Here is a 27068-nt window from a genome sequence, read left to right as displayed (position 1 = left end):
ATATATATGTATATGTATATATACATATATATATGTATATATATATGTGTGTGTGTATGTATGTGTATATATGTATATATATGTGTGTATATACATTGTGTGTATGTGTATACATATATGTGTGTATACATATATGTATATATATGTGTATGTGTGTATACATACATATATGTCTGAGTATATTTACATATGTATTCTTTGAATACATAAAGATGTACCCAGAAATGGAGGAGCTATATTATTTGGCAGTTGTTTATAATCTTTGGAGACTCCTCCAGGGTTCTGACACCAGTGTCGCCAGCTTACATTCTCATTGGCTGTGCTCAGGGTCTCAAATTCCTTTATATCCCCACTGCTTGTCATTTTCTGATTGGTTGGTTTTATGGTGTGTGTGTGTGTGTGTGTGTGTGTGTGTGTACATGTGCACACTCAAGCACCCAGGTTCAAACCTAAGACAAGTTTCAGCTTACTTGAGCATGTTAGGCAAATGCTCTACCACTGAGCCACACCCCCAATCCTGTGCTGCGGTTGATTTTAATATTAAGTAGGTGTATCAAACTGGTTATTAAGTTTCAGCTTTCATCTGAAATTAATTTGAATTTTCTTCAAAAAGGTTTTTGTTGGTCTAGGCAAATATTTATGTTTTCTATTTATGGGGTCTCATTTCATAGACTTTCTCCATTTTTTTCTAGTTTGTGTCTTGTGTGTCCTTTCTTCATCTCTATTATTCTCTGACAGTCATGGATTTACTCTGCTGTGCCTTTCCTAGTTCCTTCAATTGTAAACTAGGTTACTGATCTGAGCTCTTTTTTTTTTTTTTTTTTTTTTTTGGTTTTGGTGTAAGCTGTTACAGCTGTGTGCTGCTCCTCTTAGAAATGATTCTGCTGTGTTCTGGAAATTTCTTACTAGTTTTTATTGGTTTCAAGTGTTTGTTTTTTTGTTTTTTTTTTTTACTTCCCCTGTATTTTTTTTTTTTTTTTTTTTTTTTTTTTTTTTTTTTTTTTTTTTTTTTTTTTTTTTTTTACTTATTGGTTTTTTTAAGAGCACGGTATTTAAGTTCCACAATGCTATGAAGTCCCAGTCTCCTCTTGTTACTAACCTCTACCTCTACTGGAATCTAAGATGTTCTTTAGGGTGTCTGTCCAGGCAAAGCTATTGACCTGGGCATTTTTGTGTCTTCCACTGCTGCAATTCTCTTCCCCTCTCAATGAAGCGACTCCTTAAGTGCTGAAAGGGCTGGAACTTCATTCTCTGCTTTATTTTCTCTGTCTCCACGTTGGAGTCATACATTCGAAAGCAGTGACAGGACCCCAGGAAACGGGAAAGCTGATATGTGTGCCCATGGAGGGTCAGCTTGGGAAGAGCCCAGGAAGACCTCGCATGTACCATCGTCAGGTGGATTCTTGTCACAGAGGCTGTCAAATCTGCATGGAGGCAGAGATTCTGGGTTGTAGAGTTATTCTGTTATTAGGCTCAAGTCTCTGGTTTTCGGCAAACCATCAGAAAGAAAGTGAAAGAAGAGGGACAGATCATCCAGGATGGAAGAGAAAATAATTGTCACATATAGATATAGATATAGTGTATATCTGTGTACATGTATATATAAAATCAATAGATTTATGTATCAGTAGATTATATAGAAATCAGTAGATTTATATATCAGTAGACATATATAAATCAGTATTTATATAAATAAGTAAATACCAATATATATGAAGAAAGAAGGGGTGGATACGTGACTCAGTGATAGAGTACTTGGCTAATAAAGAGAAGAAATAAATCAATAGAACCTGTATATGACAACAGCCCATTGGTAGGTCTACTAAACAAAGACTTTAAAATAGTAATCTTTAAAATGCTTAAAGAACTAATGGTGGATATAAAGGACATTGGAAAATAATTTATGGGTAAAATGAAAGTGTCAATGAGGTGCCAGGAAAAAAAACTAAAAATAAACCCAAAATATGAAAAGTACAGACTTGAAATGAAAATCTTATTAGAGAGAGTCTAAGGTAGATTTGAGCAGCCAGAAGAGAGGTTCGGTGAACTTAAGTCAAAACGAGGAAAACTGTCAAGTCTGTGGAGCAGACAGAAGATTCTCAAGAAAAGTGAATAAGGCCTCAGAGGGCCACAGAGCATCATCAAGAGCAACACGTGCACCATGGGAGACTCAGGAGAAGGAGCAAGGGGGGTAGAGAGCTTGAAGAAATAATCTCTGGGGCCGGGGGCAAACTGCACAAACTTGGTCAATGAATATAAACACCCAAGAAGCTTGATCTCAGAGAGGCCTCCACTCAAATCCATCACAATTTCACCCCAAAGCAGATTTCTTTTCAAAGTTTGAATCCAGAGGCAGAGGGCTAACTAATACAGGCAAAGTGATGAAGGCAAACTAGTATCGACCAAGAAGCCTCTCCCTAGCAGAAGGTTTCTTGAATGTAAAGGAGAAACAAAGACATTACTGGATCAACAAAAGCTGAGGACATTCGTCATCAGGAGCATCTGCCCTGAGAAGAGTGTTAGAGGAAATCCTGAAGGTTGCCATGGAGGGTGATGGACAATAACTCACAGCCATAAGAAAACACAAGTATCTCAGACAAGGAAAATATAGTGGACAACCGTTAAAAGCTAGTGTTACTGTAACAATGGAAGGTAGCTCTGGGTTTTGTTTTATACATGATTTGAAAAACTAATACGTTTTAAAGAAAAACAGTTGTCTAAAAGCTAGTGTTACTGTTTTGATGTGTAATTTCAAAGTTTCTTTGCCATAGAATTTAAGAAACAGATATATTAAAATGTTAGTTGTGAGGATGGAGAGATGGCTTAGCAGTTAAGATCACTGACTGCTCTTCCAGAGGACCCAGATTCGATTCCCAACAACCCACATAGCAACACATTAGAGTCTGTAAACTCCAGTTCTAGGGGATTGAACACCCTCTTCTGGCCTCCACAGGTACCAGGCTCACATGTGGTGCACATACATCTATGCAGGCAAAACATCCATCCACATAAAGTTAAAAAAAAAAAAGAACATATATTAGTTATGTTTTGAAATGAATATGGCCAGCCTTCTGTATTCACTTTTCCCACATCCATAAATTTAATCACAGATTGAAAATAAAGCTGTGCCTGTACTGAGTATCTACAGACCTTTGTTCCCTGTTGGTGCCTTTAAAATGTTGCATAACACATATCTATATAGAATTACTATTGTAGTTGACATTAACAGCAATATAGAGACAACTTCAGGTATACAAGAGAATATGCATAAGCTACATGCAAATATAAAATATATTACAAATATAAAATATATTATTTTATAGAAGGTAGTTAAGCATCAGATTTTTGTGTCTATAAGAGGTCCTGGAGCCAGATATTGAGAGACACTTATGTCAAAATGGGGTTCTAAAAATTGCGCGCTTGTGTGTGTGTGTGTGTGTGTGTGTGTATGTGTGTGGTATGTGCATGTGTATGCATATGTGTGTATGTGTGTGCAGCATGTGCATGTGTGTATGTATGTGTATATGTGTGTGGTGTGTGTGCATGTGTTTGTGGTATGTGTATATGTTTATATGTGTGTATGTGTGTGTGCATGTGTGTGTGCATGTGTGTGTGGTGTGTGTATATGTGTATATGTGTATGTGTGTATGTGTGTGTGTATGTGTGTGTGCATGTGTGTATGTGTGTGTGTGTGCATGTGTGTATGTGTATGTTTGTGTGTGTGTGTGCATGTGTGTGGTGTGTGTGTGTGTGTGCATGTGTGTATGGGTGTGTTTGTATATGGGTGTGTGTGTGTGTGCGCATGTGTGTATGTGTGTGTGTGCATGTGTGTGTGTTTGTGTGTGTGTGTGTGTGTGTGCACATGCACGTGCATGTGCATGTGAGTACAGGTGCCCACGGAGGCCAGAAAAGAGCATAGATCCTCTGGAGCTGGAGTTAGAGCTACAGAAGTTGTAAGCCACCCAACATAGATGCTTGGGTATTCTTACAAGGTCAGTGCACCTTCTTAACACCAAGCAGTCTCTGCAACCCTGGGATGGAATTTTATGATACAGGTGACTGAAAGGGGTGGGGACAGAGATATTAAAGGTGGAGACATTTTATGTCATTAAATTAGTACACATTCAAACAGTTTCGATTTTAAGAACTAAAGTACAGTGTTCTCAGTAACCATCAAGAGAAAAAGTAAACAAATACCAAAGAAATGAGAGGAGTAGTTAGCATTTTGCTGAGAAATGAGAGGAGTAGTTAGCATTTTGCTACGAAAAATCAACCAGATGGTAGCAACACATGTAAATGGTAATTCGATAATTGGGGAACACAAATGTGTATGGCATAGAGAAAATGGATGCAAAACTGGGGGACACCCTTTATCCGTAATTTCTTTTAACAAAATTGAAGTCTGCAAACCAGAGACAGAGATCGGCAGAGTGGACCTTACCAAAAACAACACAGCCCCTCTTCATGTTCTTTGCAAGAGACTCACTTTAGATCTAAAGAGGAAAAAAAAAGGTTAACAGTGCCATGATGGGAAAAGAGATCCCATGCAAACAGCCAGAGGGAGAAGGGGTAGCTATATTAACATCAGACAAAGCAGACCTTAATTTAAAAATACAGAAACAAAGAAGGCCATTATATATCAATAGGAGGCTCAATACTTCACAAGTATCACAGTTCTAGGATTCTACCCACCCAGTAATGTTCCATCAAAATGTTGGTGACTTTAGTCTTGCTTTATGAGATGGGGCAAGCTCTCTGGCTTGCCTTGAACTCTCGAGCCTCCTGCCTCCATCTCCGGTCTGCTGAGATCACAAACATAGGCCTCCCCTTAGAAGCGGCACAGCATCGTTCCACTGTCCAGTGTGATTTGTTGTGAGAAGACTTCATTAGCATATGAGTACCAGGAGGTGAAAATTGGAGGTTATCCCGGAACAACTGCGGCTGACTCTATAACTGCCATTTCTTTTTCCTTTATGTGTTTCCTGGAGTTTGTTGTTGCTTTTTTCTTTCTTTCTTTCTTTCTTTCTTTTTTCCTATGCAGATAGTTTTAGAATTCTTATTACAAATTAGATTTCCCAACTGGTGGACTTCACATACATCACATGGGTGTGCCTAATTAATTCTGTTTTCCTGGTAATAATGGGCTTTCATGATCTTCTACACATTTCTTCTGTCATTTCTTTATTTCTCCTGAGGCCACCTGTCTTCTCTGTGACTGTCTGTTATGCTTACATTGCTTTTCACGGTCTGTTCTCTGTTCCTTGGAAGTCCTTACCAGCTGTATCAACAATCACTCCAGTATAGTTTATCTCATCTTTTTGGAATAAACTTATTCGTTTGAGACAGAATCTTGCAATGGAGCCCAGCTGGTCTTGAACTCGTGGCTCCTGTCTAAGATGCCCAAATGCTGGGATTGCAAGTGTGTGTGTCCCACCTGATCTCTTCCATCCTTAATATCAAATGCACTGCTCGCTGGCTCCATTCATTTTTTTCAACTATAATAATGTAATGTCTGAAATCTGAAGTACTTGCTGATGCAATTTCCCAGATAACAGGTTTGAACAGAGTCTCTCTGGGAGCACAATCACCATCGCTCTAGAGTGCCTGTGTTACTTCTTGTCTAGTGGTCTCGTTGTACCCACCACGGGCAAAGGGCTGCCCTCAATCTGCCAACATCTGATGGAAAGTCATACTGAAAAATCAATGTATCTGACTAGACCCGGCTCCACTCAGTCCATACCAATGCCCCACGTGAAGGGGAACCAGGCTATAGGGAGAGGGATATGCCCAGGGTCCCGCATTGAGGGTAGGACTGCCTGAGTGAAATGGGCATGTTTCTCCTTCTTCCTGCTCCCAGTGAAGATCCTGGAGCAGGGTATGTGAAGAGACACTGCTCCCTGGTATCCCCAACACACACACACACAAATGGTCTCATCTATGTGTACCCTGACTTCAGGGAACAGAGAAGAGCTGTCTGTCTGAATCCAGCCTAGAACTGAGCTCTGCAGACAGCAGAGAGTTGGAAAGGCATGATTCTCCAGCGGGTGGGGGTCAACCACATGGGGCATGGAGGCCCTGTTTCCTCAAGCGATTACAAGCTATGTGTATCCCATGCCGGAAGGGCAGTGATGTATATTGGGGGGGGGGGCGGTCTATAGTGGCCCCTCCTCTTTTTGCAGGACATCAAGGCACATGACTACTATCAAGATGCTCCAGGGTTCTTTTTCTGTGCTCCTGCTTGGGGGGCTCTTGGGGGTCCTCCATGCCCAGCAGCAGGAAGCCATCTCACCGGACATCTCCACTACTGATAGGAACAACAACTGTCCAGGTACCCGGATGGGAGAGAGTGGTACTCATAAGGTGAGGGTGGGCTCACATCCTGGTCCTCACTGGGCATGTCCTGATGGATCCAATGTCTGCCCTGCTCCCTACCTTCAGAGAAGGCTGACTGCCCAGTCAAAGTGTATTTCGTGTTGGACACCTCGGAGAGCGTGGCCATGCAGTCCCCGACAGACAGCCTGCTTTATCATATGCAGCAGTTCGTCCCGCAGTTTATCAGCCAGCTGCAGAACGAGTTCTACCTGGACCAGGTGGCCCTGAGCTGGCGCTACGGTGGTCTACACTTCTCAGACCAGGTGGAGGTGTTCAGCCCACCAGGCAGCGACCGGGCCTCCTTCACTAAGAGCCTACAAGGCATCCGCTCCTTCCGCAGGGGCACCTTCACTGACTGTGCATTGGCCAACATGACACAGCAGATCCGACAGCACGTCATAGACCGGGGAGGGGTCAACTTCGCCGTGGTCATCACCGACGGTCACGTCACGGGCAGTCCGTGTGGGGGCATCAAAATGCAGGCTGAGCGTGCCCGTGAGGAGGGCATCCGGCTCTTCGCTGTGGCCCCTAACAGGAACCTAAATGAACAAGGCCTGAGGGACATCGCTAACACACCACTTGAGCTCTACCGTAACAACTACGCCACCATGCGACCCGACTCTACCGAGATTGACCAGGACACCATCAACCGCATCATCAAGGTCATGGTAAGCACCTGTGGTTCAGGCAGAGGCTAAGGATATTTATTGCCCACCCACCAAGGTGGCCCCAGTCAGAATTCAGTGTGTCCCTCTGTGAATATGTCACTTAAGGGAGGTTGGGGTCAAGTCCTCTCATGTCCATGATCCCCACCCAGACTCAGAAGGTGGCACACAGGCTAAGGTGGCACACACCCTAGGCTCAGGCTAATCTGGGTCTCTCTGTTTTCTGCAGAAACATGAAGCCTATGGAGAGGTGAGTTCCCCTGTCACAACAATACAACCTATGCTACCTGGTGGCAACCAAGACTGTTGATCCAGCGGAGGACCAACGCCCCACTCCTGGTTTCCCAGGGCCTTGCTTGAACAAACCAGAGCAGCAGCAGGATTGAAGTGTCCCTGCTTTGTTGGGCCTGAAACTCTTGAGCTTGGGTGAAACTCCAGTCCCATCCAGTCAAACCCAGCTATTTAGTTCCTCCCGGGGGGGGGGGTGCTGGTATAGCTTTATCTACCAATCACATGACTTCTGAAGAAACTGAGTCATGTAGCAGACTGGCTGACTTTATCCAACCCAGACTAGAAACCATGTGCCTGTCTTGGGGTCCTACAGCCTTAGAAGGTTCTGTGTCCCTGTGGGAAAAGGGACAAGGTACCCAATGTCCCTCCTTACTCCTTCTGTGGAAACATCCAACCTAGAACAGCTACTTAAAAGAGTGGCAAATCAGTCCCCATAATATAAATGCTGCCCAACCGTGACTAGAGCTCATTGGTTCTTTTTACTGTCTCTCATTGTTGGACTCGGCCTCGCTTATCTAGAATGTTTAACTCAGCCTCACTTATCCAGAGTGTGGCTAGATGATTTAACTAAATGCCGGCCCCCCTTTGTCTGGTACCCGGTATCTGATCCTTCATTCCAGCTTGGCTTGTCTGTAGAAGTGTTTAGGAACTTCCTCTGACAGTCCAAGGTGATGCCTGTTCCCAGTCCATACCCAACTGGGCACCTGTCCTTCCAACCTGACCTGCTGTCTTTCCACCTCATTTCAGTGCTACAAGGTGAGCTGCCTGGAGATTCCTGGACCCCACGGACCCAAGGGTTACCGAGGACAGAAGGTAAGATGCCTGGAGACCACACGGCTTATGTTTCAGGAAGCCCCTGAGTGAATTCCACATTAAAGGCCAGCTGGCCGTGGATGGCCTCAGCGCTTCCAAACTTGGAGAGACTAAAATTCCGATTTTATCCGTTTCCTTTTTAATGATATTTTAAGAGAAGTAGGAAATGTTTTTTTTAAAAAAAACTACTAGAATATGCCACTTAAAATACATTTGGGGAGTAAGCAAGCAAGCTCACGTGGGGAAATAATACACACAATTACATTTCTGTCAGTGACACAGTTGCCGTTTAACACAAGGCACCCACTTGGCGGCTGACTGAATGCTAGGCTTTAAGGACTCTGCTTGGATTGGTTGCCTGATGCTTTTCTAACAACAGAGTGGCGTTGTTAGGATAAATGCTCTCCAACTTCACTACCACGATGTCTGAAACTAAGGACTCGAGTGTCAGAAACCAGAAGGCTAGGAGGAAGCTGAGGCCAGCCACTTGAAGGCTGAGGCCAGCCACTTGAAGTGGTTTTTTTGCTAGTGCACTGAGGGCTTTGAAAGCCGTAGGTGGCTGGTGAGATGTCTTCTGCACTAGCTGTTCCTGGCCACAAGAATGGCCACCCTGTGACAGCTGGGAGTGAATTTGCCACTACCTTACCACTCATGCAGTGGAGCGGTGATCCGGGCCCTGGGAGGTGGATGCCACGGGCTCTTCCGGGCAGAGCACAGCTGAGACCCACTAAGATATCTGACCACTTGTTCTGCTTGATCTCCCTGCTCCTCTATCTTTTACCTCATGGGGTGTTTTTTTTTTCCTTCTTCTCCATCCTTTTGCATTTAAAGTGAAAAAATATTAATAAGCAAGCTCATTTATTTAGTAAGGCCCGGATATAAGCTTAAAACTTTAACTCCCAGGGAATCTGATTTTATGCAGTTTTCCAAAGGCCCAATCCTTCTAGTTCCTTCAATCCATGCCTCATCCAAGCCCATCCCATCCATGAGGAATTCATGGCCCCATGAGTGTGGTCTGGGCTGTGGTACAGAGGTCCCAGCACCAGCATCCCCGGATGAGAAGCTGCTCTGCCCATTTTCAAAGTGGCATCATGGAGAGTTGTCTATCAAGGCTCAGAGAAGTCATCAGAGCCTGAAGGGGGAAGCCAGGTCCCTCTGGGAAAACTGATCCCATTCCAAGATGTTCTAGCCCGGGGAGGGACCAACAGCTTTTGTCATACCGCCTCTCTCAGGAAATGACAGGGTTCCTGTGCCTCAACTTACCCTTCTCCCCATCCTCTATTTTTAGGGTGCCAAGGGCAACATGGGTGAGCCAGGAGAGCCTGGACAGAAAGGACGACAGGTAAGGTCCAGAATGGCCTCTGGCCCCTGACCCCTGGACTTGACCCCTAACCAGTCTCCCTGCACCCAGGGCTGGAATCACACCCAAGGTTCCTTGTTCTTTCTTCACAGGGAGACCCCGGCATTGAAGGCCCCATTGGATTCCCGGGACCCAAGGCAAGTTCCCTCCCCGGGGCTGGGATGGGAGAAGGGAAAGAGAGGGAGGTCAGTTTGGGGTCAGTTCCTCATGCTGCCCTTGGGGGTATTCACAGCCCAGCCCCAGTGGCCAAAGAAGAAAAACACCTCTACAGTTTGAAGATCACCCCAAAACTATGTATCCATCCTGACCCCTCCTCGGTCACGCATGTTTTCAGAACCCACATATGTCCCAGGCATAATGCAGCCACGGTGTACACCCTCAATGCTGGGTCTTGGCTGCCTTTCAAATCTGTTTCTCCGGGGCTTCATCACACCCGCTGACTCGCCCTTGGTAACACTCTTGTCTTCTGCCCTCAGGGTGTGCCTGGCTTCAAGGGAGAGAAGGTAAGTCGTGATGTGGCCCAGGGCGTGGATAGCCATTCCGAGCACCTGATGGCCCGGCAGCCTGTCAGCGGTTCCCGGAGGCAGACTTAGGCTCTTCGCCAAGGGTCTTAGTTCCCCCCTCCCATTTGGGCTGAGTGTCTTTGTTTGCACCCCAAAGCCAGCAGTGTCTGTGACGCTTGGGACCTCAACCAACATTTTGCTTTCTTCCCGCACAGGGTGAATTCGGGTCAGACGGTCGGAAGGTAAGTCTGAAAGGATGGGTGTGCCCTGCCTTGCTGCTCAGAAGGAACAAGGATCGAGATTAACCAAACGTCTTTTCTTTCTTCTCCAGGGAGCGCCCGGCCTAGCTGGCAAGAATGGAACGGATGGACAGAAGGTAGTCACTAACCCCACCCCAGCAGCCAGATACCTCTGTGACTCCCCCACACATGCGCATAATGATATTCGCACAGATGTAGACGTATAAACATTTACCCACGTGCATGGTGAGGATATTCCACACCCGTGAACCTGGTCTGGTCCTAGGAAACTGTCTCCATGGAGACAGAATGAAGCAAAATGGGAATCCCCCTCACCTTCCTGTGCTCTGTCTAGGGTGCAGCCGACCTAGGCATTGTCATACAAGGGCCTGAGCGGTACTGTCACTGACTTGCATGGACCACAGATCTACACTCTGATATTCTTTCTGCCTTCTCCTTTCAGGGCAAACTGGGCCGCATTGGGCCTCCTGGTTGCAAGGGAGACCCCGGAAGTCGGGTGAGTATCCCCCCCATCCTCACTGCCTATCACATGACATGATCACATGACATGATCACATGACATGAGATGCCATTCAGGGGACACGGATACCAGGCAGAGTCGGAAGCAAGTCTTTGGATTCTCTCTTCTGCCCAAGCTCTCCCTGCTTGACCCTCACCCGTGTCTGGAGCTCTGCTAGTCTTGAGGTCACAACCCGCCCTCTTAGGAGCCTATGAGCCAACCCTTGGACATGTATGGTGGCCAGGCCAGGTGAAGCTCATGGCCCGAGGCTGGGAAGTTCTGAATCTTTGATGGCCAGGCTTAGACATAGCTCTTGTTGAGCCAGGATCTCACAGGCTCTGAGGTCCCACTCCATGTCAGTGTTCCTGGCTTGAGGGGATCACAACCTGCCTGTGGCAGCACTTAGCAGGGACTCAAATGGCCCAACAGCCTTTCTCACCTCCCACAGGGCCCCGATGGATACCCTGGAGAAGCTGGAAGCCCGGGCGAGCGAGGAGACCAGGGTGCCAAGGTAAGGACATGGCCAGAAACAGCTTTAGAGAGCCGGCTGGGTCACCACCCTCAGGAATTCCTGCTTTGGGGATTCCTGTGCCAGCTTAGGTTAGGGTGAGGAGACACCCCAGGCTGTGAAGTCTAGCAGGGAGGTCCTGGTCTCACGTTCACTATTTAATTAAAAGCAGGTCACGTGTACCACAGCTGGTCCACCTCCCCTTCCAAGCTTGCAGAGACCTTGAAGGATGCTCTAGTCACTGTTCACAGTTCCTAGTCCTTGAGGCCCTGGTGACCCTTTTGCCCTTGATAGCCCTAGACCTTTAGCCATGGGGTAGGCATCCTTGTCCCTCTCCCTTGAGCCCCTACCTAAGCTACATCCCACTCTGACCAGTCCCTCACATAGGGCTCCTTTCTGAGAGAGCCCAGCAGACTTTACACTAGGCTCATGGGTTGGTCTTTCGAGCACCTTGGCAAGGCCTTCCCCAGTTATGCCTGGAATCCTGTGTAGGCAAAGAACATAGGAGAACTTAGATGGTCCAGCGCCACTGCCCAGCCCCTGTCTATAATAAACAAAGCTGATGTCACCCCCAACCCTTCCAGGGGGACTCTGGCCGCCCAGGACGCAGGGGACCACCAGGAGATCCTGGAGACAAAGGAAACAAGGTGAGTCCCTGGCCTGCTCGCTGCAGTTGCCCGAGATACCGTCCTGGGCACTGTCCTATGCCTTCACACATTGGGAAGGGATGGGGAGCCAGGCTAAGGGAGCCATCGCGCACTGGATCCTGCACATTCTTCAGTCACGCTCCTGGCCATGCTGAGTTGTCCCTGCCTTACACAGGGATATCAAGGCAACAACGGAGCCCCTGGAAGTCCGGGAGTAAAAGGAAGCAAGGGAGGGCCTGGCCCCCGTGGACCAAAAGGAGAGCCTGTGAGTTTATCCTGCACCCACACACCTCTATGCCTGGACCATGCCCCGCCACCTTGGGCAGCAGAGCTGAGGAGAGGCCATTGACAAATGGCACTGGGGATACGCAGAGCCCTCCATTCCCGACCAGCCCTTTCCCCAGCCCCCTTACAAGGCTCCCCCAGGGCTAAACTCAGGGTAGGGACCCCACCCCAGGGCTAACCCTTAGAAGAGACAATCTGTGGAGGCCCAGTCAGGGAGGGAACAGGAATGACCGCATGACAGTCCAAGATCCGTCCCAGTCATTGGCCAGGGCTTACAGCCTGACCAGAAATACCTACACAAGCACCTACACACACACCCGAGTCTTTGGGGCAAAACTGATGTAATATCAGTGTGAAGATAGAACCCCAGCTCCAGACGAATATCAGGACAGACTACCAGGCTCAGGGTCCCCAGCGTCCTAAGGGAGAGCAGGGCTAGAAGTGACCCACATGGCCCTCCCAGCAGTGACATTCCTCCTTCATCCAGGGACGCAGAGGAGACCCCGGGACCAAGGGCGGCCCGGGCAGTGATGGTCCAAAGGGAGAAAAGGTAAGGTGTTTTAAGGAGCAAGGGGTTCTGCTCTGGAATGTCTCCACACAGCTGGTGGGCGGATCCCATCCTTATTCCCCAGAAGAGCAAAACTGCGGTCTTACCACTAACTGATGGGGATGGGGTGGGGGCCGCTGTACAGTCTGAGAGGGCACCGCCCATCCAGTGCCTGCTGTGTATAGCGGCAGGGGCTGCACACTGCTCCATCTTGTAGCACCCCCACTACAGACATACACATTCTTGTAGGCTGTCACTGCCACAGATCTCAAAGACTCTGGTAAAGGAGCTTTCCTCTGAACTAGTTAGGGTCCCTACCAGAGTGGCCTCAGGAGGACTGAGGGTATGACATATACCGATCTGACATATGTCGATGTCTTTGTCCTGAGGGGTTGAATAACCTGTCCCTCTAACCCTGTCCTCACACACCCCCTGATACTGCTTCTGGAAGGGATGGATCAGAACTGCACCCTGACCTAAACCTCACCAGAACTGTCTTCTCCCAGGGAGACCCTGGTCCTGAGGGACCGCGAGGCCTGGCTGGAGAAGTTGGCAGTAAAGGAGCCAAGGTAGGTTGGGCAGAAGGTGGCAGATGCCAGGGAGGAGGGCCTACACCCAGGACAGGAGGTGGCAAAGGCTGGGATGGAGGGGGCTATACCCAGGACAGGAAGTGTGTGGAGGGAGGGAGCTGAAGGGATCTGTGCCCAGTACCTCTCTTAACCTTCTCACAGACCCAGCCAAGGCAAGACCACGACAGGGTAGTGGGTCCAGTGCAGCCTGATCCCACCCTGAACCATATCACCTACAGGGCTGATGTTAGGATTCTGTGGGGGCTGTATTAGGCCATGGAACCCCATCCTCTTACCCCCATCTTCTCTCTTTGCAGGGAGACAGAGGTTTGCCTGGACCCAGAGGCCCCCAGGGGGCTCTTGGGGAGCCAGGAAAGCAGGTGAGTATCGGGACCTTGAAACCTTGAGAGCATGAGAGCAACTTATCCTCGGGCTCCCATCCACCTGTTACCCTGTTCTCAACCGCTCACCATTCTCCACCCTGCCCTCCTCTCCTCCCACCTGTTCCCTACCTTGGCCGCGACTCTCCATCTTTCCTCTTCCTACCTCTTACCCCATCCACTCCTCGCCTGCCCCTGATCTCCCCACTCCTCTCTCTCCAACCTTCCACCCACTCCACCCTAGACCCCCAACCCTCTCACCACCCACTTTCCACCCTGCCTCCCAAAGTCCCTCCCACTTCCAACCCTGTTCCGTCAACCCTCACTCTGCCCCAGACCCCAGACCCCACTCCCCATCCTGCCCGATACAAACCCTTGCCTACCTACTCCCTACCCTTCCCAGTCTCTAGCCCCAGGCAAGGTGGTGGCCCTGCTGCCCAGACCTGCCTTCTTCTCAGAGCTGGTCAAATCAAGTAAGGTTCGTCACCATTTCAGGTGACTAGGCCAGCTCTGACTCCTCTCTTGCTCTCAGGGATCTCGGGGAGACCCTGGTGACGCCGGACCTCGAGGAGATTCAGGACAGCCGGGCCCCAAGGTATGTCCCTTCCTCTTGACAATAGAGGATGGGGTCCAAGGCAGTTGCCTGTGGAGGTGCCCTCCAAGAGGGCAGCAGGAAAAGCATGGGCACCTGGAGGAGAGAGGCCTCCCTTGGGCCTCCTGTTCTCAGCGCCTGATAGAATTGGCCAGGACAGCGAGGCTGGGCCTCTGAGAGTGGAAAGCAGAAACAGACCATGCAGCCTCTCTTCTGCCCTCCCCAGCAATGACCTGCCTGGAAAGATGACAAGGTCCTGAGGGATGGACAGTCATGTGGGTACTGCATGGTGCCCGTGGCCTTCTAGTGTGTGCCACAGGCCCTGGGTTATCTGGTACGCTGTTCACATACACTCCATTCCAGAGGTGGGCAAACAAGGCTAGGCTCACAGCCTCTGTCCCCACCCTATACCAAACATCCTACACTGTTTGGATACTTCCTTCTCATCCGTCATTCCGACTAACTCAACCTTCCCCTTCAGGGCGATCCTGGAAGGCCTGGATTCAGCTACCCAGGACCTCGAGGGATACCCGTAAGTCTGGCAGGGGACAAGAACTCCCAGGAAAAACCTGCAGAGGAGGAGCAAGGCTTTTAAAGTTCCTCCATGTGGGACTAGGAATAGGGAGGGGATGGGGGCCACCTGTTAGTTGGTGCAAAGGTAGATCCAGCCAGCCCCAGGATATACCAGGGGTCAGACAGAGCCCAGGATTGGGTCAGCATGGCTCAGCATGTACGGGCTCAGTGGCCTTTACTGAGGTGTGCGTGAGCTCCTATATGAAATCTGATATCCAGGAAATCGTGAGGTGTGATCTTAGCTCCAAGGTGGGCTTCTCTGCCTGTCACAGATTTGGGGTCTGTGACTGAGCAACTTATAACAAACCTTTGCTTGTTTCACAGGGTGAAAAAGGCGAGCCCGGCCCACCAGGCCCTGAGGTACTTAGAGGTTTTATCTTAATCAGCCTTTTCCTGCTGGGGTTGTAGAAGTCCTGCATGCCTTGTCCGCTATGGGAACCATCTTTTGGTCATTTCCTTGTCCCAGGACTGGCTCCATGGGCCCCTGGCTGGGCTTTAGGTGGTGGGTAGCTCCTGTGATGTGTCTTTTTCCAAGCAAAGCCCAGGGTTTCCTTGAAAATGTCCAGCATCCTTAACAGATGCTCAACTCTGCATATGTTTTCTGTGGTACCTCTGAATCCCTGCTAGTCAGAGGAAGGTCGGTCTCATAGCATGGGGCAGGGGGTGTGTGTGCTACCCACGGCCCGCAGCTAACGTATGTCTTGTGTCATAGGGAGGCCGAGGAGACTTCGGTCTGAAAGGAACACCCGGACGGAAGGGAGATAAAGGGGAGCCAGTGAGTATCACCATCCTACGTCCTGGGCAATGGGCTGGCATGTGAGGAGGGCCTAAGATCGCTGAAGAAATGTCCAGCCTCCCTGGCACCAGGCCCTTGAAGGGAATGGTCAGGCTCAGAAGCCTCCTCTGTTCTACACACCTTCCTCAGCCAGCACCCCCTGTGGGCTCAGTGGCACAGGCCAGGCCCATATCATGTTCATTTCCATGTCCCTGGCACATGATGGTCATGTGGGTACATGAAGAACAGAGAGGGCAAGACAGCGCATATAACAGCGGATAGCAGATGTGGTGGGTTGGCAGTTCAGTGAAGGGATGGTAGGTAGGCAGACAGGTAGTGGATAGATAGGTAGGCAGATTGGGCACATGAGTGTGCCCAGATGGCCATTGGATACCTCAGTGAGAGTTATCCCAGGACTGAGTTCCGCCATGGCCTTCTACTCTCTCTTGTCTATGAGGCTCTGATAGTGATTGCTCAAGACATTGCCAGACCTGGGATGAAGTGGGCGATGCAGTACTTTATGTCCACTATACTCCCAAGAGAGACAGGGGGATCAGTACTCTTATGGAGCAGAGATGCCTTCCAGGACCATACTGAGCCTACTTCCCTGTTTCTCCTCAGGCTGATCCTGGTCCTCCTGGTGAACCTGGCCCTCGGGGGCCAAGAGGAATCCCAGGACCTGAGGTAAGCCCACCTCTGTTCCTTTAGCCAATAGCTCCTGAGCCAGTCGGGCGAATGCATGTTGAGACTCTTGGTTCTGCCCTTAGTGGACCCATGGGTCAGTATGTACTGGGTGGTAGCACCAGGAGCAACTTGGACTCAGAAGCCTCACCCCTTACTATTGTCCTTTGTCCTCCAGGGAGAACCCGGCCCTCCAGGAGACCCTGGTCTTACGGTAGGTGTCACCTATTGTGGAATCAGGATCCTGTTCATGAGTGTTCTTCTCTCTTTTAAAAAATCAAAGACCAAGAGCTTCAGGTACAGAGGGTTAGCTAGAGCAAAGTCAGAGGATAGGCTCAGAGGGTAATGTTAGTAAGCCTAAGGTCAAAGGCTAACGTCAACAGGTTTGATGTTGGCAGAGACAAGGTCAGAAGATGAATCAAGGTGGGCAAGGGTTAAGTCCAGTGCAGAGGACAAAGTCAGGGGTGGTCAAGTTGGTAAGGACAGGGCCATAGGAGAGGGGTCACTGGGTGTAGTTGGCATGGATAAGGTCAGAGGGTAGAGTTGGAGATGTGTGTATCTAGCTCTACTCTATGTATGGGCATGGTCATCAGCAGACACAGGGTGAGGGATTCCTATGGAAGCCCTGAGGAAATGGTAGGTGTGCCCTGCCTAAATGCACCCACGGGGATTGTCTTTCAGGAATGTGACGTCATGACCTATGTGAGGGAGACCTGTGGATGCTGTGGTGAGTTGGCCCAGCACACTAGGATTTGTGCGTGGCTGCTGGAGGGGATGGATCACTCACGGCATCTCCAGCCCTGTGCCCTAAGTGTCTCCACACTCCCTACTCACTAATGTCGTCACCCTGCACACCCTTCCAGACTGTGAGAAGCGCTGTGGTGCCCTGGATGTGGTCTTCGTCATCGACAGCTCTGAGAGTATTGGCTACACCAACTTCACCTTGGAGAAGAACTTTGTCATCAATGTGGTCAACAGGCTGGGCGCCATTGCCAAGGACCCCAAGTCAGAAACAGGTCAGTGTAAACCTAGGAGGACCCCGAGGTAGAAACCAGAACCCTGCTTCTAGCCAGGATCAGGGCTCTGCCACACACCCCATGATTCATTTCAGGTGGCCCAGCCATGGTGGACACTGTTCACGCTGTCCTTCTCTTGTAGGCACACGTGTGGGTGTGGTGCAGTACAGCCATGAGGGCACCTTTGAGGCCATCCGGCTGGACGACGAGCGAGTCAACTCCCTGTCCAGTTTCAAGGAGGCTGTCAAAAACCTCGAATGGATCGCCGGTGGCACTTGGACACCCTCTGCCCTCAAGTTCGCCTATAATCAGCTCATCAAAGAGAGCCGGCGCCAGAAGACCCGGGTGTTCGCAGTGGTCATCACGGATGGGCGCCATGACCCCCGAGATGATGACCTCAATCTTCGGGCACTGTGTGACCGAGATGTCACTGTGACAGCCATCGGCATCGGTGACATGTTCCACGAGACTCATGAGAGTGAGAACCTCTACTCCATTGCCTGTGACAAGCCACAGCAGGTGCGCAACATGACGCTGTTCTCTGACCTGGTGGCCGAGAAGTTCATCGATGACATGGAAGATGTCCTTTGTCCAGGTGAATGAGGCGGCGACCCAGGCCTTTACCCCTAGAAGGCTGACCACTGAGAACCCAGCAGGAACTAATAGAGATCTGGTTTCTTTCTCTCTTCTAGACCCCCAGATCGTGTGTCCAGAACTTCCCTGCCAGACAGGTAACCGGGGTACCCGGAACCCTAATTCCAGACAAGCAGAGCAACCCAGCATCCTTCCTGTTCTAACAGGAATTGTGCAACCTCAAGGGTTTATCAATGTGGAGGCATCTCCATAGGGAGAAACCCTTGAAGTTCACCCCTGGCATGGTAGAGTAGAGGCTCAGGGTGAAAACTGGCTCCTGAGGGCATGTAGTATCATCCTGAGCCCCTGCAGGGTACCATCTGGGCAGAGACTGCTGGCCTGGCAGTGCTTGGCTCTTGGCCATTGATCAAAAAGGCAGCTCAGCACAAAAGGAGTCTCTTCCAAGAATCCGAAGTCTCCCTACCACTGGGTGCTCTCCTTTTGGTCTACAGGGCCAGGCTCTCCCTTGCATTCCCTTCATTCCTGGCCTTCCAGGGGCTCTGTTGTGGGCAGACATAGCTAGAGCCATCCAGTTGCCAAGACCTGGAAAGCTCTGCTCAAAAGATAAGCCCTAAAACCGATGGGCGGAATGGCTGGTGTTGGGCATCTGGAGTTAAGCACAGCGATGCCCACCAGCATTTGATAGCTTTGCTTCTAACCCTGCAGCTGCCTTTGTGGCCTTCATAGTAAGAAGCTGGAACCAGAGCTGTGACTCCCAAGGGAGGGTAGGAGGTGTCCCTGCTGTGCTGAGGGTCCCTGACAATGCCTCCCCTGAACATGCTGCTGCAGAGTGCCCGGGCAAGAGCCTCGGGAAGATGTCCCAGGGCCTCCGGGGCCATCCTGTCCCCTCTGCAAGCCCTACTCATCCAGGAGTGTTGAGTAGAGGCTGGGCCAGCTCTGCATGGTGGGGTTACTGTGAGGATGGGGCCACAGATAGTAGTCCTCATAGCCTGCACTGTGCAGCTACATCTCCCTACAATGCCTCAGCTGTTCCTTGATTCCCTCCCAAAGACAAGGTGGCCCACTGAGCATGTGCACAGGCTCAGAGCCCACCTGATGGAAGGGACTGTGTGGTCTGGGAGTCAGGGTCTCACACTGTTCAAAAAGAGATCACTACCAAGAAAATGCTCTCAGGGCATGCCTTAGCCTCAGCCACCCAGTGAAGCTGCCTGGGAAGGATTGTGTGGGGCTCCGAGCACTGGCCTCAAGTTGCCTGTTCTGGTCTCTATCAACAACTAGAGGTCATGTCCGCAGTGAGATCTCACAGCTACACCTTCAACCCTGGCTCCTTGACTGGGCAGTTAGATGAAGCTGTACTTTGGTGGGTGATGGTGTTCAACTCCAGCCCATTATTGTAGAGCCTTAATCGAGGTTTGTATAGCGGAGGCTGATTCCACAGATGGCTCCACCCCTCCAGCACAGAAGCCAGACCTTGATCCCTGAGTCTTGCTCCTGATCACAGTTGGAAAGGTTCAAGTTTCTACTCAACAAGTTGAGCAGCTGTGGGTTGCTGGGGCTGTCTTTATGGAGTAGCAAGTTCCCCTTTTAGTTGGTATCGAGGAAGAAAGGTGTTGGGTCTTGTCATGTGCTTGCTCTATTGGTGTTGCCTTGTGAGGTTTTGTTAGCTATGAAAGCAATGGTCAGTTGTGTTGATTTTCTATTATTGAGTAAGCCCTATCTCTTGTGTCTCTGAGGCAGAGCCCTTTGCTCATGGGCTACCAGAGATGCCTGCTAAATTTGAGTGCCTCGTGTCTTATGGAGAGAGCTGCATCTTCCTTTCTGGTGACGTCTATGTCTGGCTTGTACAGGGCAATGCTAGATGATAGGGTATACAGACTCCAGAATGGGGTACAGGGTCAGACAGTTTCCACCTTTGGACAGACCAACTCTGGAGGGTGGCAATATCAAGAGGAAATGGGCATCTCAATTTACTCTGAGGCCTTAGGACCCCACAAAGCATAGTGGTCCTTACAAGGTCCTCTCCACATTCTGCATCCCCCTAACCCCCTTCTATTAACCATAAAGCACATTTACATTTACTGTTATATGAAATTTCAAGGTAAATTAGACATGGTGATGGGGTAAGGGGTGCATAGTGACCTTAGATGGTATCTTTATAAATGAGGTCTTGGGAGAGCATCCTTGGGTGCATTTCTGATATGAATATGGTGTCAAGAACATTACCAACCCTGACCTAGGCCTGACCTTCTGAGTCAAGTAACTAGTAGCCCTGGCTGTGTACCTGGTTACCTTGGGCCTGCCTCAGGCCAGGAATGGTGTCCCTCATTAGGGACTACCGAGGATGCCTGAGAAGCTCAAGACTATAGGAAGAAAATTAGTAATGACCACAGTACCAAAGACTGTAGAGAGACCTGAGGATGGATTATGGAGGTGGAAAACAGACGAGCCTCTAGAACTGTTCTCCATCTCTGGGTTACGACCCTTTTGGTAACCAATGACCCTTACACAGGGGTCACCCCAAACTATAGAAATACACAGGTATTTACATTATGATTCATGATAGCGGTAGAGTTACAGTTATGAAGTCGCACTGAAATAATTTTATGGTTGGGGGTCAGCACAACATGAGGGACTGTATAAATGATCTCAGCATTAGGAAGGTCGAGGACCACTGCTCTTGAACATCCCCCAGAGAAGCCCAAGGTCCTGGCCCTGTGATGGACACATGAGTTTCCTCGTGTGTCCTTGGTTACCAGAGAAAAGGGAGTGAGTTGGGTCGTGACATCTACTGAGTCATAGACATACCCTTCCACTCCAGTAGACACTGTGAGCTGGAAGGAGGGAAGAGTCAGAGAAAAAGAGACAGACAGACAGACAGACAAGAAGAGGGGGATAAAGAAATGAGGAAAGAGAAATAGAGGCATAGAGAAAAGGAGAGGAGAGGACAGAGGTCAAAAGGGAGGAAGACAGAGACAGAGACACAAAAGGAGAGATGAAGGAAGGAGAGAGGAGGGAGGGAGGGAGGGAGGATCTTGCTCTCCCTTGGTGCCTGTACCACTCAGTCTCAGACCCTCATGGACAGGTCCTAGAACAGCAGATCATAACTCTGAGACCAAAAGGTTAGCGCTGTAGTTTTATCTGTGAGCACTGTCCAGAGCTGGCTCTTCCTAGGGATGTGGAGATGTAGAACTGACCTGGAGAAGTTTACAGCATTTGTGCACATCTCTCAGTTGGGCTTGGGCACTAATGCTCTGTGCTGAGTTTCTTTAGAGCTCTGTGGATTCTCCAAAACTGCTACTGGCCTGTCTCCTTGGCTGTATCGCTTGCTTTCAGCTTCTTCAACCCCGCTAGCTTCCTGCCTAGACCAGACACCACCACCTGCTCCATCCTCCCATCTCCTACTCATCTCTCTGGGCTTATTCCCTTTGGTCCTAACTACTGTCCATGGTCAGAGGCCTAAGGAGGGCTGGAGGCCAGCCACACCCACTGGACCTCCTAAAGTCTTCTCTGGCCACTCCCTTGCAGATGAACCATGGCCTGGGAACAAGCCCCCGGTCACCTTCCTCCGCACGGAAGAGGGTCCGGACCCCACCTTCCCCAAGACCATCCCCCTGATCCAGCAGTTGCTAAACGCCACGGAGTTCACACAGAACCCAGCTGCCTACTCCCAACTGGTGGCTGTGATGGTCTACACCGCCGAGAGGGCCAAGTTCTCCACAGGGGTCGAGCGGCAGGACTGGATGCAACTGTTCATTGACACCTTTAAACTGGTGCACAGGGATATCACAGGGGACCCAGAGAGCGTGCTGGCACTCTGCTAAAGCCTCGGGTTCACTGTGGGCAGGTAGCCAGAGCTAACCCCTCATTTCTTATAGATTCCCAGGGCTGCCACCACAAGCTGGGACCTTAGGTAGTGGGAACCTAGGAACCTGTCCTGCCAACTCCTGAGGCCAGAAGTCTAGAATCTTGTCTTTAATATGATACTCTCTGAAGGGTCCCTTCTGCTTCCTCCAGCCTCTGGTAGAGCTTCTATCCTTGGCTTGTGGGCACACCTCTCCAGCATCACTTCTATCTTCCCATAGACTCTTTTCTTTGTATCCCTGTGTCCTTTCTCCTCCTCCTCTTCCTCCTCCTCCTTCTCCTCCTCTTCCTTCTCCTCCTTCTCCTCTTCTTTTTCCTCCTCCTTCTCTGCCTCTCCCTCCTTTTCCTCCTCCTTCCCCTCTTCTCCCTCCTTTTCTTCCTCCTTTTCCTCTTCTTCCTTCTCCTCTTCCTCCTCTTCTTCTTCCTCTTCCTCCTCCTCCTTCTCCTCCTCTTCCTTCTCCTCCTTCTCCTCTTCTTTTTCCTCCTCCTTCTCTGCCTCTCCCTCCTTTTCCTCCTCCTTCCCCTCTTCTCCCTCCTTTTCTTCCTCCTTTTCCTCTTCTTCCTTCTCCTCTTCCTCCTCTTCTTCTTCCTCTTCCTCCTCCTCCTTCTCCTCCTCTTCCTTCTCCTCCTTCTCCTCTTCTTTTTCCTCCTCCTTCTCTGCCTCTCCCTCCTTTTCCTCCTCCTTCCCCTCTTCTCCCTCCTTTTCTTCCTCCTTTTCCTCTTCTTCCTTCTCCTCTTCCTCCTCTTCTTCTTCCTCTTCCTCCTCCTCCTTGTGTTTTGCATTTCGTTTTTAGAGACAAGGTTTCTCTGTATTACAGCCTTGGCTGTTCTGGAACTTGCTTTGTAGGCCTGGAACTCACAGAGATCCTCCTGCTTTTGCCCCGCCCCGACACACCCAGTGCTGGGATTAAAGGCGTGCACTGCCACTCCCCACTTTGTTCAGTGATTAGAGGCCCACCTTATGCCCCAGAAGCTCACTCACATCTGGCAAAGGACCTTACCATCAGGGTTATATATTGAGATGTAAACTTCTGGGCATCTCTCAGCAGAGCACACTACCTCCGTCCTGCTGAGCAGTCTTGTGTTTGAGAGCACAGATGGGGGTGGTGCTATTTGAATGCTTGGGGAGGTCTCCCTGTCCTGGTCCTGTCTGAGCCCCAGGTTGGGTGTCAGGTATGTGATCATAGCTCACACAAACCATGGAACTGTAACAAGTTGTCTCAGCAACTGTCATACCCACTAGGTCAAAGCCCCAGTGTGCCTCAAACACCAGGCTGTGGGTCCAGCCTGGTCTCTGTATCTGAAGGCATCATGAGGAGAGCGTATGCCAGGCAGGACTTTTGATACCCTCAGCCACCTGACTAAGGACCTTAAAAGCATCCTCTTCCAATATGGGGAGTAGCAAGGGACCCACTGCAACGTCACTAGCCACCAAGGCAAGTTCATGAAGCTGGCGTGTTCTGATTGAGCTCAAGGGACCTCATCAGGTTGGATGGATGTCCTTGGCCCCATCTGTACCCCTCTCCCAGGATAAGGCTTATCCTGCCTGGAGGGTTACATCCCATAGCAGGCTGGGGATAGGCTCCCTGCTGTGAGGTCACGGGTAGAAAAAGGGAACCCCACAGAAATGGAGCACAGAGTCCCCTGAGTCCCCAAACTCTCATCTGCTTGTATTGTTCACCAGAGTCTCTTGGTCCCCTCCAGGCCCTGTAGATGTTGATATGAAGGGAAAGTTCTCAAGCCAGCAGCCCGCACTGTTTGTCTGCCTCTGGGTTTGCAGTAATATCTGTGAGGGGGCTGGTCAGTTATGAGGAGCTAGGAAATCCAGTCGTTCCCAAAAATTTTCTGGGCATCCTGAGCAGATTCCAGGGATGATGGGCAATTTAAATAAAGTTAACAGGATCAGTAAGAAAGACCCTTCTCATCAGGGGCACTACCTGACTCGGGGCTCAAAGGTAGTGAGCGATTGTAAACATTTTATAAAAGGATGAAACCTGTAACTATGCACTGCTGTGGTCAGATGGTAAGTTGGGCTGGCATACACTGGGATAGACCCTCACACACAACTGGAGTCGACGGGGAGGGAGGGGTGAGGCGCAGATGGGGTAGGGGTGGGGTAGGTACGCTGGCAGCCGGATCCTGCCTCCACATTCTTGGTCATATGTAATTGGAGTCAGGCTGTTCTTAGTGTGATTCACTGGGGTCCCAAATCCTGGGTTATGGTGGCATACATAGGTTGGCTGAACATATCTTCTCCAGGGGGAGAACCAAGATGGATGTCAGGTGACTGTGTAGCAAGGCCCTAGCCTGTGGTCTCTGACACCTGTGTGTGTGTGTGTGTGTGTGTGTGTGTGTGTGTGTGTGTGTGTGAAGTGTGGTCTCAGTTCCCATAGTGCTGTGTGTCTGGGCTAGTGACTACCCACCAGGGGAAGGCTTGAATCCACCATGGGCCTACCTGAATCGCTTCGGCCATACCAAATATATACTACTATACATTTGGTATATAGCAGTATGCCAAGGCTACAGTGAATGCCGGACACATGGACCCTTCCTTCCTTTTTCTGGGAGATATGTGGTTCAGACAGCCCAGGTGACTTAGAAGTAAGTGGCCCCTAGGAAAGGTAGTCTGGCCCAGGGGCCTTATCTTGACCCTCCCACCATAGAATGACCCTTATGTGAGTAACTGAACCACGGGTTGAGTGAGGGATTTGAGGTTATTGAGAGTCCCAGAGGTGGTTGATGGGGGCTGAGACCATGCTTGGTGATAAAAAGATGAATCTTCTGGGCTCTAGCCAGATCTCTAGTCCTCTAGTTTGAGGGCATTTAAGAAAAAGTTGGGGGGGGGGGCAGTAGACATACTCCCAAGGAGCTGCGCTGTTGAAGCCTCCATTGGTGGCTGTGAAGCTCCAAAGTCCCATGACCTGGGATCCAATGAGCAGCTTGTGTGCAGAGATGGGATGAGTTTCAAGCTGGCAGTCCCTTGCCTGCCTGGGCCCCCACCTTACATCTTCCCTGCAGAGCTCTATGTGGCCCAGTGCACACAACGGCCCGTGGACATTGTCTTCCTGCTGGATGGCTCGGAGCGGCTGGGTGAGCAGAACTTCCACAAGGTGCGGCACTTCGTGGAGGACGTGTCCCGGCGCCTGACTCTGGCCCGGAGGGATGATGACCCGCTCAACGCCCGCATGGCTCTGTTGCAGTATGGCAGCCAGAATCAGCAACAGGTGGCCTTCCCACTGACCTACAATGTGACCACCATCCATGAGGCCCTGGAGAGGACCACCTACCTCAATTCCTTTTCTCACGTGGGCACGGGCATTGTGCACGCCATCAACAACGTGGTGCGGGGGGCGCGGGGTGGGGCGCGGCGCCACGCGGAGCTGTCCTTCGTCTTCCTCACGGACGGCGTCACGGGCAACGACAGCCTGGAGGAGTCGGTGCACTCCATGCGTAAGCAGAATGTGGTGCCCACCGTGGTCGCCGTGGGCGGCGACGTGGACATGGATGTGCTTACTAAGATCAGCCTGGGTGACAGGGCGGCCATCTTCCGGGAGAAAGACTTTGACAGTCTGACCCAACCCAGCTTCTTCGACAGGTTCATCCGCTGGATCTGTTAGCACAGCCATGCTCGGCCACCTCTCGATCCCATCTGTGGTGCTAATAGGACCCAGCTAGATGGTACACTTGGGTCTTTCTAGAAAGTGAAAGCCCTTCTCCCAAAGTCAGGACAGAAGGACTCTGAACCCAAAGCCCCTTACCTACCTTCAGCTCCCTTGGCTTCCCCTCCCCAAGTCTCCATCCTACCCATACCTTGCCCTCAAGCATTGGAGGACGCCAGAGTCTTCCCACTGCATGTTTCCCACAGCCTCCGCCCCTCACTTCCCTTTCCCGCTTCGTGCATCTGCTAGTCCCTTCAGAAGGCTGTCTGCCAGCCTGCACCAGTCCTGCCCAGGGCTCTGTCTTTCTCTGCCTGTTATTTCCTATCTCAGGAGATCAGACCCGAGAGCCCCGTGTCACACGCCCAATGGCCCAATAAAGGTTTTGAGCCTCCCTGTTGCTGCCAGGTCCCCAGTGTCTGTGCCCAATAGGGCCTTACCCAAGGCAGGTACCACACTGGGTCTCCTTTTCACTCTAAGACAACACTTAGGCTATTTACACGCCCACCAGAATCCATCATTCCCTGATCCCCAGCCCCAGGCCACCCTTCATGGAGACAGGGGCTGCAAAAGGTGCTACACTGTCCCTAATGAACATTTAGTGTAACCTCAACAGGGACTCCACCCCGGCCAGTGAATGTCCAGTTAAAATTGCCACCCTATGATTGTGAGCTGTCTCTCAAGCCTCCGATCAGGGCAGGGTGATCTCAGACTGCCTTGTGGCTTGAATGAGACACTCATGGAAGGATAGGTGAATAATGGATTGTGAGTAGATGGGACAAATGACCATCAAAAGACAGTCTATTTCAGTGTGGGTTATCCTGGGTTGCTCATGTCCCAGATATTCCACACTTACACGCCTGAAAGCCAAACAGGTCAGGGGCTGTGCTATGTCAAACCTCCATGACTAAGCATGGGACCTAGTGTCTGGAATATACCATCTTGGGTTACTTTATGGCTCAGAGAGAATAGCTTACTTGGGATTCTCCAGACCCTGGCTTTTAACCTAGCCCAGGAAGACAGGAGAAAAGACCAAAGAAGAACTAGAAGTCAGGCGGGAAGGTGGGTTCATGGACCTGGAAGACAGAAGTCCAGGTCTGAGGTGTGAGCAGGGCTGGCGCCCTCTGCCTGCATCACAGAGGGTTTATTCTCAGCCTCAAGCCTGGCTCCAAGTTAGCAATCTCCCTGTCTTTGGTGGCAGACAGTGTCACAGTAGTCCCCATGAGATGTTCTTTCTGTGTTCATCTGTCCAAATTGCCCTTTTTCCATTTTTTTTTCAAAAATAGATAAATTTTTACGGAACCTCTTAGTTTCTGACATGAGGCGATAGGAAGGACGGTGCTACTTTGCAGCATTTAACACAGATCTAGAGACATACTTTCAGCTCCCGGAGCTTAAGAGGACTTCTGATTCCCAGAAGTTGGATCAAGGATGTTGACTCCTTGGGTCTTCCCCTGACTCTTCCCTTATTGTAGTAACAAGCTCTAACTAGTCCTCCCTGTAGGTCCAAAGCCCTTCCATTCCAATCAGTAGCAGCTAATTCCCTTTCAAAGGCGAGGTGTGTTGGATTCCAATCAATAGCAGCTAATTCCCCTTCAAAGGCGAGGTGTGTTGGATTCCA

At 50.2% G+C, this 27068-nt stretch overlaps 1 protein-coding gene across 2 annotated transcripts in view; it reads left to right on the top strand.

Annotated features, from left to right (window-relative positions):
- The window catches only part of Col6a2 (collagen type VI alpha 2 chain), a 27869-nt gene extending 2028 nt beyond the window's left edge, over window positions 1–25841 (top strand). The window contains exons 2-28 of one of the 2 annotated variants that reach the window (XM_021204839.1): window positions 6180–6328; window positions 6439–7040; window positions 7267–7287; window positions 8076–8141; window positions 9430–9483; window positions 9594–9638; window positions 9978–10004; window positions 10220–10246; window positions 10336–10380; window positions 10707–10760; window positions 11212–11274; window positions 11856–11918; window positions 12094–12183; window positions 12691–12753; window positions 13257–13319; window positions 13637–13699; window positions 14232–14294; window positions 14773–14823; window positions 15189–15224; window positions 15577–15639; window positions 16261–16323; window positions 16499–16534; window positions 17002–17047; window positions 17184–17336; window positions 17479–17931; window positions 18029–18067; window positions 24810–25841. In XM_021204839.1, the coding sequence (XP_021060498.1) occupies window positions 6193–6328; window positions 6439–7040; window positions 7267–7287; window positions 8076–8141; window positions 9430–9483; window positions 9594–9638; window positions 9978–10004; window positions 10220–10246; window positions 10336–10380; window positions 10707–10760; window positions 11212–11274; window positions 11856–11918; window positions 12094–12183; window positions 12691–12753; window positions 13257–13319; window positions 13637–13699; window positions 14232–14294; window positions 14773–14823; window positions 15189–15224; window positions 15577–15639; window positions 16261–16323; window positions 16499–16534; window positions 17002–17047; window positions 17184–17336; window positions 17479–17931; window positions 18029–18067; window positions 24810–25408 (3084 nt within the window). In that variant the 5' untranslated portion in view covers window positions 6180–6192 and the 3' untranslated portion in view covers window positions 25409–25841. Of the gene's footprint in view, window positions 1–6179; window positions 6329–6438; window positions 7041–7266; window positions 7288–8075; window positions 8142–9429; window positions 9484–9593; window positions 9639–9977; window positions 10005–10219; window positions 10247–10335; window positions 10381–10706; window positions 10761–11211; window positions 11275–11855; window positions 11919–12093; window positions 12184–12690; window positions 12754–13256; window positions 13320–13636; window positions 13700–14231; window positions 14295–14772; window positions 14824–15188; window positions 15225–15576; window positions 15640–16260; window positions 16324–16498; window positions 16535–17001; window positions 17048–17183; window positions 17337–17478; window positions 17932–18028; window positions 18068–21455; window positions 21849–24809 lie in introns of those variants that run through there. The other variant, XM_021204840.2, reaches the window with a different exon arrangement.
- The last annotated feature ends 1227 nt before the right edge of the window (window positions 25842–27068 follow it).

This window comes from Mus pahari, chromosome 9 (assembly GCF_900095145.1).
Source record: "Mus pahari chromosome 9, PAHARI_EIJ_v1.1, whole genome shotgun sequence".
Classification (NCBI taxonomy): domain Eukaryota; kingdom Metazoa; phylum Chordata; class Mammalia; order Rodentia; family Muridae; genus Mus; species Mus pahari.
The sequence above is the reverse complement of the archived record's forward strand: the minus strand, read 5'-3'. Positions and strand labels throughout refer to the sequence as shown.